Consider the following 16552-nt stretch of genomic DNA (forward strand, 5'->3'; position numbering starts at 1 on the left):
TGAGAAGCCTGCCCACCACAATGAAGAGTAGGCCCTGTTCACTGCAATAAGAGTTAACGTGCAGCAAAGAAGATCCAGCTCAGCCAAAAATAAATAAATACATTTTAAAAAATTTTTTAGAAAATGAATAAAGGAATGACCCCAGGAATGACCCCCATTCCTCCTGCTACTGGTGAACCAGTGGTTCCAGGAATGACTAGCTGGGTTCCAGCAGATCTGCCCCATCTACCATTCTGCCCTTTCCATGTCAGTGGCAGGCATCACTAATCAATCACAGCTCCCTTTGCTAGATTCATAATCCTCTAGGCAGCCAATCCAAGTTGGCCATCTGGAGATGGAAGAGGTTCTTAATTTGGGGGAGGTCAAGGAATCCTTTAAGAATCTAATGAAAGCAACAAGTTTCTCTCCAGAAAATACACATAAAACTTTACATATGATTTCAAGATATTCAAGATCCTCTCCTTTTAAAGAAGGAAAGGCTTGGAAGCCCCCCAACCACCTATGAAAATAACCATTTTGAGCTAACCTGCTGAAAACATCAGCCAACAGATTCTGTAGAGTCCAACAGAAGCTCAGGGATAGCCTCAGAGAGCCAAGAATCAAACCCAGACCTGTCCATCCACACTGCTTACAGATACCAGACACACTTCAAGCTAGGCAAGGGGGCGAAGGTCCTGCTGAAGGGGCACCTCCCCACTCCCTGCAGACAGCTGAGACAGGGGACCCCAACCCCTCCACCTTCCCAGCAACCCTCTCAGACAAGGACAATGTCCACTGCATAAAAGAGCCCAGGCAGCTAGGGTAGCCCCAGGCTGAAAACTATTTATACACGTCCTCAGCACCCAGAGGTTAAATTACAGCCCAAGATGTGGCACAGAGCCAGCCCTGAGTTATTTATATCCATATCCTCTTGGCAGACCAAGAAGAACAGGGCATTCTAGAGGACCTCTCCAAGCAAGACCTACAGGCACACAGTTTACAAGACAACACAATCACAATCATCCTTCCCATAGCTCCACAACCGCACCCACACCCACACCCACCCACACCCACACCCACACCCACACCCACACACACACCCACACCCACACACACACACACACACGCACAGTCTGGACCATCCTTGCAATGACTGTAAACTGAGAAAGTAGAAACCAAAAGTTTATGTTCTAAAAAGGAAGTAGGTCATGGCCCACTGAAGGGCTGGGGTGAGAGAAATTAGCCAAATTCCGTGGAATCATTCCAGCAGATTCTCCAGGCTTTCCAGACTCCACATCAGAAACCCTTGAAAGGAAAAGCTTCTCCTGGTCCTAAGTCCACAGCACTAAATGCCCATGAGACGTGAACCAGATGAAGGCAGAGGGCAGCGTTCCTGGGACGCAGCTTCAAGATGAGTTGGACTCATGGCTCAAGCAGGAAGCTTCCACTCTCAGAGGCTCCCTCCCTCTGACCCCAAGCTGATCCTGGTCCAAAGAGCAGGAGAAGGATTCAGAAATGCGTCCAACACCCCGGGGCCCCAGCAGGAAAATACCCTTGTTTAACCAAAGCTTCTTCAAACACTTCTGTTTAGTTCTTAGTGACATTCATAAGACAGCACAGCGGAGTCTGTTAAATATCACACGGGATGTACGAGGCCTGCTGCTAGGAGCAGTGCAATGGACTTGCTTTAATGTCGTGCCAGGTGAAGGGAGTCTTGTAGAGCTGCCCCCCATAGAAGTCCTAGGCCAAGATTCACTCGAGGAAAAGCCCCCATAGAAGTCCTGGACCAAGATTCACTCAAAGAAAAGCCTGGGCAGAGCTGGGCCAAGTCCTAGAGCTGAAGGGTGAAGGAGGGCCAACAGGTCCAGTGAAGTGCAAACTGGGCACTAGAGCCCTAGAGTGTGGGGCATGTTCCAGGAGACGCCTGCACACAATGGCTGCATTCCCAAAGAGTCAGCCCGGAGAGGCTCTCCCATGACCCCCATCAAGGCCAGTTCCATCCATTAAAGTATACAGGAAAGGAAGACTTGAGGGTCCCCAGTTCCTGCTCCAAACACAATGGCACTGGGCTCTCCCTCTTTCACAGTCAAGATGTCCACCTGTAGTGCCCACCGGGTGGGCAGAAACCTGGAGGACACCAAGGCCAGGAGGGAAGGGAGGGCACAGTGGAGAAGTGCCTGGTCTCCAGGGGTCCCTCCCCAGGCACTCCTCACTCCCTGGGCTCATCACGGACCACAGAGGCAGGGTCCAGGCGTCTTAAGCCAAGCCTGCAAGAGCGTGGAAAGAAGTCAGCTCCTCTCTTTCAAACCCGCCCTTCCACCCCATCTACCTTAATGAGGCATCGCTGGTCATTTCCTCTTGTACCAAGAGCTCACCTCTCTGGAAACATGACCTCAAGTGGAAGCACAGGGGGAGAAGGCAGACAAGAAAGCCGTGTGATGGGCTTAGACCCAAGACTAGGAAGTATCCTGGGAGAATGGGGAGCATCCTTGTTTGATCAGTGAAGAAGCCCAGGGCACCAGCAATGAAACAGTCATCCAGGACTTCTCAGGAGACCAGGGGTAGGGCAAGCACAGAAGGTAGGTTTCCCGGCTGCAGGGTCACCATGGCAACCTCATCCACCCACCTCCCACACTGAGTCACAGGCAGAGCTCCCCAAGGATACATGGCCACACTGTAATGGATCCCCAGATCCCGCCAGACTCACCCTAAACACGGGTTCTGCCTTCATCCCTCGTCCTCCCACTTGCAGGTGTGGGCTTAGTCGCTCAGTCGTGTCCAACTCTTCGCAACCCCATGAACTGTAGCCCACCAGGTTCCTCTGTCCATGGGATTCTCCAGGCAAGAATACTGGAGTGGGTTGCCATTCCGTTCTCTGGGGGCTCTTCCCAACCCACGGATTGAACCTGCATCTCCTGTGTCTCCTGCATTGCAGGCAGATTCTCTACCCACTGAGCCATTGGAGTCCCACTTGCAGGACCATACTTTAAATCTGCCTGGGGATGGGAGCTGGGTGCGATCGGAGTTGTGGAAGATGCATTAGAGGAACACCCTGGTTCTAGACCAGAAGCTCACCCAGCCACATCTGGGAGTACCTGGAACTTCCTACGTGGGACCCAACTCAGTAATCCAGACACAGCATGTTCACTGTGACCCCCACGGTTGCCACTGTCTAAATTTACAGCAGGACACATGGCACTCATAGGCTTGGCTCAGCGCCTCTCAGAAACTGTCAGCCCTCAGGTCCTGGGACACTTCATTCTTGATCCTCCCGGTAGTCTTGTTTAAACACCCTGCTCCATGCTCTCCCATCTCTTTTGGAGCTATGTGTATTGTCCTCCTTTGTTGTTCAGTTGCTCAGTCGTGTCTGAACTCTGCGATCCCATGGGCTATAGCACACCAGGCTTCCCTGTCCTTCACTATCTCCCAGAGTTTGCTCAAACTCATCTCCATTAAGTCAATGTTGTCGCCCAATCATCTCATCCTCTGCTGCCCTCTTCTCCTTTTGCCTTCAATCTTTCCCAACATCAGGGTCTTTTCCTCCCTTAAAACACCACTAATGAGAGGGGTTGCCAGTGTTCCCAAGCTTGCTCTGCTCAGGACCCCAGAGAGACGTCCACCTGAGGCTTGACGCCAGGCCCGCTGCCCACAGCCCTGGTGCACCTGGCCTTAGTCTCAATGCCCCAGCTTTTGGTCCCTGATCCTGGACTCAAGCTTGGTCTCTAGCCCCTCCAGTCCCTCATCCATCCTGTCACCCCACATACACTGTGTGTCACGCAGCCTGACAAGGTCAGTGTAGCATTTAAGACAAGGAGAATCATGTCTCCACTCAATAATCAGTAGGTTCCTCCCATCACATTTTGGTGATGTCCCCATCAAGCCTTGACTTTCTCTCAGCTCTCAGGAAGCTGAGTCCCAGCCCAGGACCACCCCCACCCTAGAGCATACATGTGCTGCCTTGGTGCCCAACTTCCTTTTTGGGCCAGAGTTTTCTACTTCTAATCATTCTCTTGTTGTGTTCATAATTTCATTTTGAAAGTGAAAGTTGCTCAGTCGTGGTCGACTCTTTACGACCCCATGGACTATATATAGTCCTTGGAATTCTCCAGGCCAGAATATTGGAGTGGGTAGCCATTCCCTTCTCCAGGGGATCTTCCCAACCCAGGGGTTGAACCCAGGTCTCCCATATTGCAGGTGGATTCTTTACCAGCTGAGCCACAAGGGAAGCCCAAGAATACTGGAGCAGGCAGCCTATCCCTTCTCCATCGGATCTTCCCAGCCCAGGAACCGAACTGGGATTTCCTGCTTGCAGGCAGATTCTTTACCAACTGAGCTATCAGGGAAGCCCACCCCAATCGTTTGTGTAGGCAATAAGGCATGTTTCTTTAAGTAAGCAAAAGAGAAAAGCCCACCTTCTTCTGGCTTTTCCAGCCCCACAGGGATCAGTCCTTCTCCAAACTTCAGCTCATTTTCCAAACCAAGGCAGTGCCTCCCCTTCAGCCACACAGGCCAGGAGCTCCCTTCCCTCTGCAGCCCTGTTCTTCCAGGTCCCTGAAACAACCCCAATCCCATTCCTTCACTCCAGCTTCTTCACTGAGCTCCATGACCATAGATTCAGATGCCCCAAGACATCATGAGGATGGCAATAGTCCATCCTCTGAACCTCACATGCTACACATTCAACACGCCCGTCCAATGGCTCCATTGCCCCAAAATTATCAAACGAGGAAGCATAATGGCCACCACTCACGTATTCTTTCAACTGATGTTCACAGAGTGCTTGCCAGAGCCAAGCTCTATGTGCAGGACAAAGTGTGGAGGAAAGTGAAAGTGAAAATGAAAGTCGTTCAGTCGTGTCCGACTCTTTGCAACTCCATGGACTGCAGCCCACCAGGTTCCTCTGTCCATGGAATTCTCCAGGCAAGAATACTAGAGTAGGTAGCCTTTCCCTTCTCCAGGGGATCTTCCCAACCCAGGGATCGAACCCAGGTCTCCTGCATTGCAGGTGGATTCTTTACCATCTGAGCCACCCCAAGTGTGGGGTAAACAAAATAGAAATGGCCCTGCCTCCAGGGAACTCTCCACCAGTCTCCAGGCCTGTCAAGACTACTTATCAATCATACACTGATACACTTCTAATACTGATATACTCATACACTTACACACTGATACTGATACATGGATGCTGAACTGACACACTTCTCTCCATGCCCACAGCCCCTATCTTAGTCCAGACCAGGGTGCTACTTTGGAGGAAAGCACTGGAGATAGGATCCAGCTCTGAAACAAGGAAGCTGTGCGACCTTGGGCAAGTTACTTCCTCTATTTGATCATTTGGCAAATAAGGATGATAACAGCACCTACTTCATAGCCTTGTTGCAAGAACTAATGAGATAAACTGTACAAAAGACTGTGGTCTGGGATGCAGTAAGCAGGCTCCGCTTATCTGCACGATCTCAGCTGCTATCTCCCCAGCAGCCACACCTCTGACCTCCCCTCCCCAGGACCCAGCTCCATGTGCACCCACCACCTACAGGGACCCATAACCCCAGGCTCTCTCCTACCCTCCAGCCTTCACAAATGCTTTTCCCACATGCAAATAACACAAGATATAATCTGAAAAAGATGTTTCATCCATACATTCATTTAACAGCTGCCCTCCACAAGAGGTGGACTCACTGCGTGTTCCTTGTATTTGCATGCCAGACTCACTCCCTGGCTTTCTCATTCTCGTGTTCCAAGGTTCATTTCAAGGTCCTGTCCTCTGTAACCCCAGGCTGAAGCAGGGCCCTCCCCCTACACAGCTGCCTCCGGGAGCCCGCAGCTCTCAGCCCACTGCATTGGGATCCCTGCTCCCCTCCTTTGTCTCCCTTCTGGATTGGGTGCTACTCAAAGAGCACTGTGTTCACCCCTGCTTGCTCATGCTTTAGAACCACTCACTGGAAGCCACAGAGGCGCAATAAATATGTTAATAACAAACAGGAAAAACAGGAGAATTATGGACACACATTTCAACTCGCTTTAACAAAACAAACCTTCCAAATAATTAGATATTCATTAAGCAATTACTTTATGCCAAACTCTGTGCTAAGCTTTAACACACATGTCATCTAATCTTCACAATAATGCTGTGATGTGGGTGTTTTATTCCCATTTCACGGGTAAAGAAATGGAGACTCAGGACATTTGAAAAACAGGCTCCAAGTCACACAGCTAGTGAGTGGAAAAGTCAGGACTCAGAGCCAGGACCATCAGATGCCCCACACTCCATCCAACATTTGCTGAGCTCAGCTCTCACTGTGAAGGAGCTGCCTCTGGGATGTGCAAGAGACCTTCCCTGATGGTCAGAGGACCTCACTGAGATAATGGGATAATGGCTGGGGCTTCCTTAAAGGAGAAAGGTGGACTTAAAGTCACTGAAGGTCCTCTCTCTCACTGTAGGCTCTAGGGTCTCTGATTTTAAATTAGGAGCGCCTACAGTTGTTCACCTTGGTTACCCCACAGTGCTTAGCATGAAGCTGGGCACACAGCACAATAAATCTGTACTGATTAAAGGAATGCACAGATGAATGGATGAATGAATGGATGGGTGGATGGATGGATGACAATGCATTTTGCACGTATCCCAGTCCCCCTCTTTGTCCAGCTCACGATGGTAGACCCGCCGACACCAGAACACAGAGCAGGCAGAGCGCCCCCTACCGACTCCCCTTGGAGCTGCAGCAGCCCCTACCTGCACAGGTGGTCTGTCCGGCACAGGCTGCGGAGGTCCAGGCAGTTGGGCTTCTCCTTGTCCTCGTAGGAGCAGCTAGGCAGGATGGTCTGGCGGCGGCGCTCGGCGCACGCCTGGTCCTGACAGGAGCAGAAGAGCATGCGGTAGGTGTACTCGCTGGGTACGCGGTCAAAGAACTGGCGCAGGGCCTTGTGGCACTTGCGGCGGTTGCAGCGCTCAGTGGGCGAGATCTCACGGTTGCAGATGGAGATGTAGGAGGAGCGCAGCTTCTTGCAGTTGTCGTTCAGGTTGCAGGCCTTGGCGGCATCCAGGCAGTGGTTGCTCTTGGTGCTGACCGCTGGGTCTGCCCCTGTCCCTGGAGGGAAGGAAGGGGGCAGTCAGCCCACGGTGGGGACAGCCCCCAGGGTCACTGTGCTCTCTGCCTCGGCTTCCTCATCTGTTAGATGGAGATTATTTAGCAGCCCTCCTGCCTAAGGCTGTGATTAAGATCAGGTGAGTTAACATGTGGGTCCACAGAGCAAGCTGTACGTATGGTGTGCTTTTAGGATGACAACTTTTAATCCAAAGCCTTATTTAAAATTTATTTCAATAACAGTATGAAGTTTCCTTTAAAAAACTAAAAATAGAGCTACCATATGATCCAGCAATCCCACTCCTAGACATATAACCAGAAAAGATTATATCTAATTCAGAAAGATATATGCACCCCAATGTTCAAAGCAGCACTATTTACAATAACCAAGGCATGGAAACAATCTAAGTGTCCACAGGCAGAATGAATGGATAAATAAGATGTGATGTATACATACAATGGAATACTACTCAGTCATAAATAAGAAAGAAATTATGCCATTTGCAGCAACATGATGGACCTAGAGATTATCATACTAAGTGATGTAAGTCAGACAGAGATAGACAAATATTATATGATATCACTTATATGTGGAATCTAAAAAATAATACAAATGAATCTATATACAAGACAGAAACAGACTCACAGAAGATAAATTTATGGTTACCAGAGGGGAAAGGGGAGAGGGAAATAAATTAGGAGTATAGGGTTAACAGATACCAACTACTATACTTAAAACAGATAAGCAACAAGGATTTACTGTATAGCACAGGGAACTATATTCAACACTTCGTAATAACCTATAGTGGAAAATAATTTGAAAAATATATATGTATATAACTGAATCACTTTGCTGTACACCTAAAACTAACACAATATCGTGAATCAACTATACTTTGATTTAAAAAAAATCTTATCACAAGATGAAAAAGCAAGCAACTAGGTGTTCATGGCTCTGTCCACAAAAGTGGGAAATGGGGAAACAAAGGGACTGGCTCAAGAGTACATAACAGGGTAGCAGCTGATGCAAGACGGGTCCTCGGGTCCCTGGGCACCCAGTACCCACACACGTGAGCAGGGCTTCCGATCAGGGGCACTGCCAGCCCTTAGGAAGTTCCCACTCTGATCTTCAGTAGCCAGGGTACAAATAGAACTACTATCACCATCATCATCCCCACCACTGTGACCACTGAAACTGTCCCCACACATTCCAAAAGGCCCCATGGTGTGGGGGTGCCATTGTGCCCAGTTTGTGCCGAGAGCACTGAAAGCAAGCACTGGACTGGGAGTTCGGCAGTGTGGGGAGAAGGCTAAAGGCCAGCCTTGACTCCAGCAGGGCTGAGCCCTCATCAAGCAAAGTGCAGATGTGCTGAATGCTGGGACCTTGGCGTTAGAGCCGTGGCTTTGAGCTTTGTGCCCCTGTCTGCAGAGCAAAACATCTTGGGCACAAAGCTGTAATCCCAGAAATTGTCAGGCTCCTTCTGTGGTGGCCACTCCACCCCCCAAGTCTCAGTTGTTCTGAAGGGAACACACAGCAGAGGGACCAACCACCACCACCAACAGAGTATCTCTTGCCCATCCTGATGACAGACAGAGCGGAGAAGCAGGAGTTCAGTCCACACGCACCCCTCACCCTCCATGACATGCTAGTGAGAGCTGAATGGAATCTTCAAGCACACTAGCACCAAACCTGAGCACGAACCCAAATCTGGCCAGCACCGTGGTACACCACAGACAGCCACCGGCTTAGGATGAAAAGCCATAGCTTTTCATTCATTCCTCATCCACCCAACAAATGCTTTTCAGTATTTCTGTCTGCTCGATGCCCCACCCCAACAAGGGTAGGAAGGACTACGGGGGACACCACGCCCATCCTCCCATGGCACTTCCAGCCCAGGTCCTAGTGTTCTGATCACTTGATCATTAAAGATCTATCAAGTCCCACCTCTGCACAGCCCTCTCCCTGCAAGGTGTTGGGCTGGACATGGAAGTGTGAGATGAGGATCCTCTCAAAGACCTCACAAATCTAGCTGGGAAACCAACAGAGTAGTTAAGCCTGGACATTCTAAAACCAAGGTATCTGCATTGATCCCTGGTCCTGCTACTTATCACTGGGTGGCCTTGAGCAAGTGACCAGGCCTTCCTTTACTCGGTCTCCTCGTCTGGAAAACAGTACCTACCTCATCGTGCTGCTGTGAGTATGAATCAGCTCATTTCTCTCTCTCTCTTGTGATAATTTTGCCCTGTTACTACATCTTCTCCATCAGCTAATACACTGAACATCTTTAAGGGAAAAAAAGAACTTGTGACAACATACCCCCTACTAAAGGGGTTTCCCCGGTGGCTCAGTTGGTAAAGAATCGGCCTGCAATGCAGGAGATCCGGGTTTGATCCCTGGGTCAGGAAAATCTCCTGGAGAAGGGAATGGCAACCCACTCCAATATTCTGGCCAGGAGAATTCCATGGACTATCCACAGGATCACAAAGAGTTGAACACAACTTTCACTTCACTTCACTCCACCCCATACTAAGCTACTACCATATCTTTCTCCTCCTATTTAAACAGAACCCCTCAAACAAGTCATCTGTACCAGTGGTCACCTTCTCCTCTCCCGTTCTCTCCTGGACCCACCGCAGCCTGGGGTTTCCCTTCTCACTTGGAAGTGATCAGAGACCCCAGGTTTTCCTCCCGCTCTGCCCGCCGGCACACTGGACACAGCTGGTGGCTCCTCCAGCCCCCTTTCCTTGCAGCCTTCATGCTGCCTCCGTGAGCTCTCCTCCCAGGCCTGCTTCGCTGCTTCCACCTTCTCCACCAGGGCTCAGGCCCCTCTTCTCTATATGCACCCACTCCCCTGGGCCTTCCACTCACGCTCAGCCCTAAACACCATCAGTACGCTGTCAACTCCCAAATTTGTACCTCCAGACAGGTCAGAGACCTCCACTCTGAACCCCAGACTCAAGATGTCCAACTGCCTGCCCATCAGCTCCACCTGGAAGGCTGACACCCGCATCTCAAGCCACATTCCACGTGCTCCCCCAGGGGTGCCCCCGCCCCCAGTCTTCCTCAACCCTCTAAAAAACAAGCCCAGGCTTCCATTAGCTCAGGCCAAAAATCTTTGCCCTTCCTAAACTCCTCTCTCATGCACATCAGAAAGACCTGGTAGATTACACCCAGAATCCAGTCACCCTCAGCACCACCACCTTGGTCCTAACCGTTACCACTGCATACTGGTAAGGGCCTCCTTTCCAGTCTCCCTGCTCTGTCCTTTCACCCCCTCCCCCTCCCCACCCCCAGAAGTCTTCTCTTATCACAGTTGAAGCAAACCTTCTAGAACCTAAGGCAGAGATAGTGCTCCCGGGCCCCAAAGCTTCCAGTGGCATCCTCATCTCATTCACAGGCCTCTCCATCCATGCTGTCCGATATGGTGGGCACTCCTCAACATGGTCACTGAACAGGAAGTGAAGCTAGCCCGAAATGAGATGTGCACACCAGATTTTGAAATCGTAGTAAGAAAAAATAACAAAGCATTTCATTTCAAATCACATTTTCCTTGATTATATGTTGATGCAATAATATTTGGGATATAGTGTGTTAAACAAAAATATCATTAATTTCACTTGCTTCTTTTTAAGTTTTTAATGCAGCTGGGAGAAATTTCAGAATTGGTGGGGGAGGGATAAATTGGGAGACTGGGATTGCCTTATGCACACTACTATATGTAACCATATATAAAATAGATAACTAATAAGGTCTTACTGTGTAGCACAGGGAACTCTACTCAGTACTCTGTTATAGTTTATATGGGAAAAGAATCTAAAAAGGAGTGGATACATGTATGTATATAATTCATTCACTTTGCTGAACTCTTGAGACCAACAACATTACAAGTTGTTAACTATACTATACTCCAATAAAAAATTTTTAAAGAAAGAAATTTGAATGGCACATGTGACTCACACATAGTTCTGTTAGCCAGGGCTGCCGTATGTGACCTCACTTCACACTCACTTCCCCTGCACTAACTCCCTTCTAACCATACTCACCTCCTTGGTCTTCCTGGGACGTGCCACTCATGACCTGACCTCAGAGCCTTTACACTTGCTGCTTTCTGCCTAGAATGCTCTACCCCACACCTATGACCACACAGTTCCTTTCCTTAGTCCTTTCAGGTCTGTGCTCAAATGTTACCTTATCTGTGAGTCCTCCCTGACTATCCTGTACATAATAACAAGTCCCTGCCTTCACCCTGTACTCTGATCTCTTTTCTGCAGAACACTCATCACCATCTGCCACAGTATATGCTTATTTAATCATTTGTATTTTTCTACCAAATACAAGCTCCATGAAAGCAGGGGATGTGTCAGTTGCACTCACTGGTGTATCTGTGGTTGCCAGAGTCTGGTACATAGTGAAGGCTGAATCCGTGTGTGGTAGGTGAAAGAATAAATGTATTCAGAACAGTATCTATAGATCATAATGAGCTTCCCTCATTATGATGGCTCAGTTGGTAAAGAAGCTGCCTGCAATGCAGAAGACCCAGGTTTGATCCTTGGGTAGGGAAGATTCCCTAGAGAAGGGAATGGCAACTCACTCCAGTATTCTTGCCTGGAGAATTCCATGGACAAAGGAGCCATGGGGTCCCACAGAGTAGGACATGATTGAGTGACTAACACTCTCTTTCCTTTCACTCATTCATAATAAATGTTCAAAACACGTTGGCTAATAATATTAAGGAAGCCAAAAGTGACACAGGACCAGGATATCAGTCAGTATAGGACCACATCCAAACATCAGTGTGGAGGGGCTTCCCTGGAAGTCCAGCGGTCAAGACTCCACCTTCCAGTCCAGAGTGTGCAGGTTTGATCCCCGGTCAGGAAGCCAAGATCCCACATGCCTTATGGCCAAAACTGGCCCCACGACTTTAAAATTGGTCTACATCAAAAAATCTTTTTTAAAAAAGCATCAATGTGGGGCCCAGCCCAGTAGTGTCAGAAGTGAAAGCCAGGGGGCAATCTTCAAAGACAGACCTCACTCCCAACACCCTGCCTAACCAACAGCAGCCTGATGAAGGCAGGGGGAAAAAAAAGTGCCTCTCCTCTTCTTGTAAAAGTAAAAGGGGAATTAGGGCAGAGAGGGAATCAAGGTTCATTTTCCTACCCATTCAATTAACAAATCTTTTTTTTTAATTTATTTATTTTTTAATTGAAGGATAATTGCTTTACAGTATTGTGTTGGTTTCTGCCACACCTCAATATGAATCAGCCACAGATACACCTATGTCCTCTCCCGCTTAAACCTTCCTCCCACCTCCCACCCCATTCCACCCCTCTAGGTTGCAATTAACAAATCTTCATTAAAGGTCCACCAAGTGTCAGACACCTCCCCAGACCCATGGCTGGGGTCAAGGTCAAGGTGATGCTCATGTGTCGGGGAGTTCATGGCACTGCCTGTAGAAGCGAAGAGAAAATCATCATGCCCAGACCCAGAAGGTCCCAGAAGCAGGGACCGCTCTGCTGCAACCTACGGGATGAGGCAGAGGAAGCAGAAAGAGTGGAAAGGGGGTCCTAGGCAGAGGGAACAAACAGCAAGATCAGAGGCTGGGAAGAATCTACAGCAATGCAGCATGCCTGGAGATGGAGCCTGGAAGAGGGACCACCAGAGAGAGATGATGCTGGGGAGCCAGGCAGGGGTTTTCAGCCATGGAATTGGGGCGGCAGGGGTGGAGGTGACACGTGCCCTTCCAAGCAGTTCCCTGAGCAGCTGCCAAGCCACTCTGCCCAGGCCAGGCGAGGACCCAAGGATGCCTGTCTACACAAAGCCTGTTCCGGGGGCACCACCTCCATGGGAGGGCCCTCCCGGGCCAGCCAGGTGCTCTTTCCCCTCCAGTGCACCTGTCAGGATGCTGGCTGGTGGAAGCAAACAGCCACGCAGCCCGGGGCCTGAGGTGGAGGAAAAGGAGGATGCGAGGGCCCCCAGAGGGAGCAGGACGACAACCACAAATGAACAGCAGCTAAATCAGGCCCTCGGCCACTCTCAGGTTCCCAGGTGCCCCCTCCCGCTCCCCTCAGCAAGTTCCCAAGCAAATGCAATGTAATTATAGCCTCAAGGCTTCCACTTGGAGCGTGAAGAGTGAAAGCTTTTGCTAAGGGGGTGGGAAATGTAAACCCCTGGGCCAAAATTTGGTAAATTTCCTAGAAACACACACACACACAAAGGTGGCGATAGTAACAACAACTGCCTAGTTACCAGGAAGATGCCCCTTTTGATCCTCCTGGAGGGGAGACAGAGGCCAGTGGGTGGATGACGGGGCCCCGCTCCACCCTGGAGAGAGGCCCTGGGGCTGGGCTGCTCTGCTTCACCTGGTAAGTGAGGAACCATGTGCCCAGGCAGACAGACCTGGCATGGCCTCTCCCCAGCCCATGTATTGCCCCAGAGTCTGTAGTAAGGCACCTCTCCCTAGGGTTCTCCTGAAGGCAGGAGGAGAAGGGGACGACACAGGATGAGATGATTTGATGGCATCACCAACTAAATGGACATGAGTTTGAGCAAACTCCAGGAGCTGGTGATGGACAGGGAAGCCTGGAGTGCTGCAGTCCATGGGTCGCCAAGAGTCAGACACCACTGAGTGACTGAACAACAACAAACCTCGGAAGTCCAAAAAGTTATGTTATCCTTTGCAAGAGTCCCCACGGGGGAACTTCCCTGGTGGTCCAGTGGTTAAGAATCTGCCTGCCCATGCAGGGGACCCGAGTTCAATCCGTGGTCCGGGAAGATTCCACAAGCCATGGGGGTAACTAAGCCCATGTGCCAAAACTACGGAGCCCACACGCCACAAACACTGAAGCCTGAGTGCTCTGGAGCCCACAAGCTGCAACTACTGAGCCTGTGTGCTGCACCTACTAAAGTTTACACGCTCTAGAGCCCATGCTCCCGGCAACAAGAGTAGTCACGGCAATGAGAAGCCTACAGCATCAAAGACTCAGCACAGCCAAAAATAAATAAATACATAAATATTTTAAAAATTAAAAAAAAACAAACAAACTCTCCACTGGGGAAGGACGAGATGCTGGATTGCAAATACCAGCCTCGCCCAGCCCAGTGTGGGGCTGTGGCCCCTGAACCAAAATATCCTAACAGCAGGGAGGGAGGCCCCTGCTACCCCACCCCTACCCTGCCCCATCCCTGCACAGACCACACAGGACCTGCCAGGGATTCAGGAGCAAGAAATTCCTCCCAGGCCTGCACCAGCCCAATGGGCCAAGGAGTAAATGGTAACAGCTGCTCCTGGGAAAGGGAGGTGGGATTTAACCACACCTGGCACTTCCCAAAACACATTCTCCCAGCTCCAGTCCCTGGGGACACAATCTGGCTTCCCCCTGAGGGTAAGGCAAGGAGGGGCCCCACTGTGGAGTGGCAGCCTCACCCTAGCCAAGTCTCACCCACCTACCCTCTTCCCTCCTGGGACTCTGCCCTGAGCCAGTGATGATCTGTCTTCAAACCTTCAAAACAATATCCTTAAATACTTGCTTTTACAGAACTAGGTTTACCAAACCATAATTACCAGGTACCACCTATACGGTTTTGTCCATGTTACCAGTGGGCTTCCCTGGTGGCTCAGATGGTAGTAAGGAACCTGTCTGCCAACACAGGAGACGGGTTCAATCTCTGGGTTGGGAAGATCCCCTGGAGAAGGAAATGGCAACCCACTCCAGTATTCTTGCCTGGAGAATTCCATGGACAGAGGAGCCTGGTGGGCTACAGTCCATGGGGTCACAAAGTGTCAGACAAGACTTAACAAATGAACGACATCACCAGTATGCTTGCACTAATATTTAATTAATTTTTTAATCTCTTAATTCTTAAACAAAATGAAATATTCACTTTTTAAGTTTTTGAATACCTACCTAGATTTGTCCTGCATGATAACCTTTATGTTAATTCTGAAGTTTTCCAAGACCTCTTAAAACGGACAGCTATTGAAATTAAAATATTTATCCCTATGCCCATCTCCCGTTCCAGCAACAATGTGCCTGCCCGTGGAGGGAAGTAACTGATTCCAAGTTCTCAAACTCTGGTGCATTTGTGACTCACTTAATCTGCCTGTTACTCACAAAGGCTCAGCCAGCCCCACGCCAGATCCTTGCAGTGGAGAGGTCTGTGGCTGGTACCCAGAGAGCTGGATTTCCCAACTCTGCGTGATGCTGAGGCTACCTTCCAAAGGTGGAGAACCAGAGAGTAACAGGAGAAGCAGAGCTGCCCCTGGCCTGGTCCCTAAGCACACACACACTCCACAGCCCATCCACAGTCGACCAAACCCATCCTCAACAGAGGAAACTTATGGGCTTCTGTTATTACCAGGGCATGTCCCCGGGGGCTTCACTCTCACCCCAACCAAAAAGCCCATGAAGGTAAACCTTCCAATCACAAATAGGCCTTTCCCTGGGGAAGCAAAAGTAAGATGCTCCTCTTTCCACAAGGCTTCAAAGCAACGGGACCCACGGTTTTCAGCTCTCCCTTCTGGCCTTTCAGGAAACGGCCACCCTTGTCCCTTGTCCCTAATCCTGCTTCCGGCTGGCACGTCCACCCTCCAGCCGACCCTGGGCCTGTGGGCCACGCTCTGCAGCTCAGCCCCTAAAGTGGGAGTCAGAAACCTGGGCCCTAATTCCATCTCCACCTCTCCTAAGCGTGGGAAGCCCCCAGTGAAGCCTGACCCTCTCTAGGTTTCATTTCCTGACCTGGAAAATGACGGGTTTTGAACTATCTGGTTTTCTGTATTTTGTGACTCTCCTGTCTACTCCCATCCCCCACACACAGACCTGTGCAGGACTCTGAGGTCTGGAGGGAATGAGGAAGCTCCCCTGTCCCACCCTGTCTCTACAAGCCGGCTGAGAGGAGTCCAGCTTTCTCTGTGCAAACGCAACAGCGTGTATGCACACCACAACACACACACACACAAGGTCTCACAATTGCACCTGCCTCCTCCACACACAGCACCATATCCCAGTAGGTCAAGCAGCTGTCAGCCAACAGCTGTTTTCATGTGCGGATGACGCACCTTAGAAATCCAGCCATGAGTTGAGAGAGTCCATGCTCTCCAGGGGCTTTTATTCTAGAGAGAGGAAGATTGGCAATAAACACGCGAACGAATAAATAAGGCAATCTAAAGTGCTATAAGTGCTATGAAGAAAATCAAATAAGTAGAATTCAGAAGAGAATGAGGGAAGAAGGAAGGGCTGTCCTAAGAGGTGACATCCAAGCTGAGGAAGAATGATGGACAGGAATGAAACATGCAAAAAAATCCCAAGTCAGAGAATCCCAAGCAAAAGGAAAAGCATGTGCAAAGGTCCTGAGACAGACTGAGCTCAGTGTGTTTACAGGCAAAAGGAAGGGAACGTGGCTGAAGTTTTGTAAATGAAACAAATGTAAGAGGGAGAAGAAGCCAGAGGGGCCGTCAGCAGAGGGCACACGTGACTTGCAGGGCAACATA

The 16552-nt window shown here is 49.9% G+C and overlaps 1 protein-coding gene across 5 annotated transcripts in view; it reads right to left on the minus strand.

Annotated features, from left to right (window-relative positions):
- Positions 1 to 16552, minus strand: part of GFRA2 (GDNF family receptor alpha 2) — a 103923-nt gene that overhangs the window by 56953 nt on the left and 30418 nt on the right. For all 5 annotated transcript variants that reach the window (XM_081571002.1, XM_081571041.1, XM_081571033.1 and 2 more), the window contains one exon: positions 6713 to 7067. In XM_081571002.1, the coding sequence (XP_081427128.1) occupies positions 6713 to 7067 (355 nt within the window). The remainder of the gene's footprint in view (positions 1 to 6712; positions 7068 to 16552) is intronic.

This window comes from Giraffa tippelskirchi, chromosome 1, assembly GCF_054371585.1.
Source record: "Giraffa tippelskirchi isolate mGirTip1 chromosome 1, T2T-mGirTip1v1.2.pri, whole genome shotgun sequence".
In the NCBI taxonomy this organism is placed as follows: domain Eukaryota; kingdom Metazoa; phylum Chordata; class Mammalia; order Artiodactyla; family Giraffidae; genus Giraffa; species Giraffa tippelskirchi.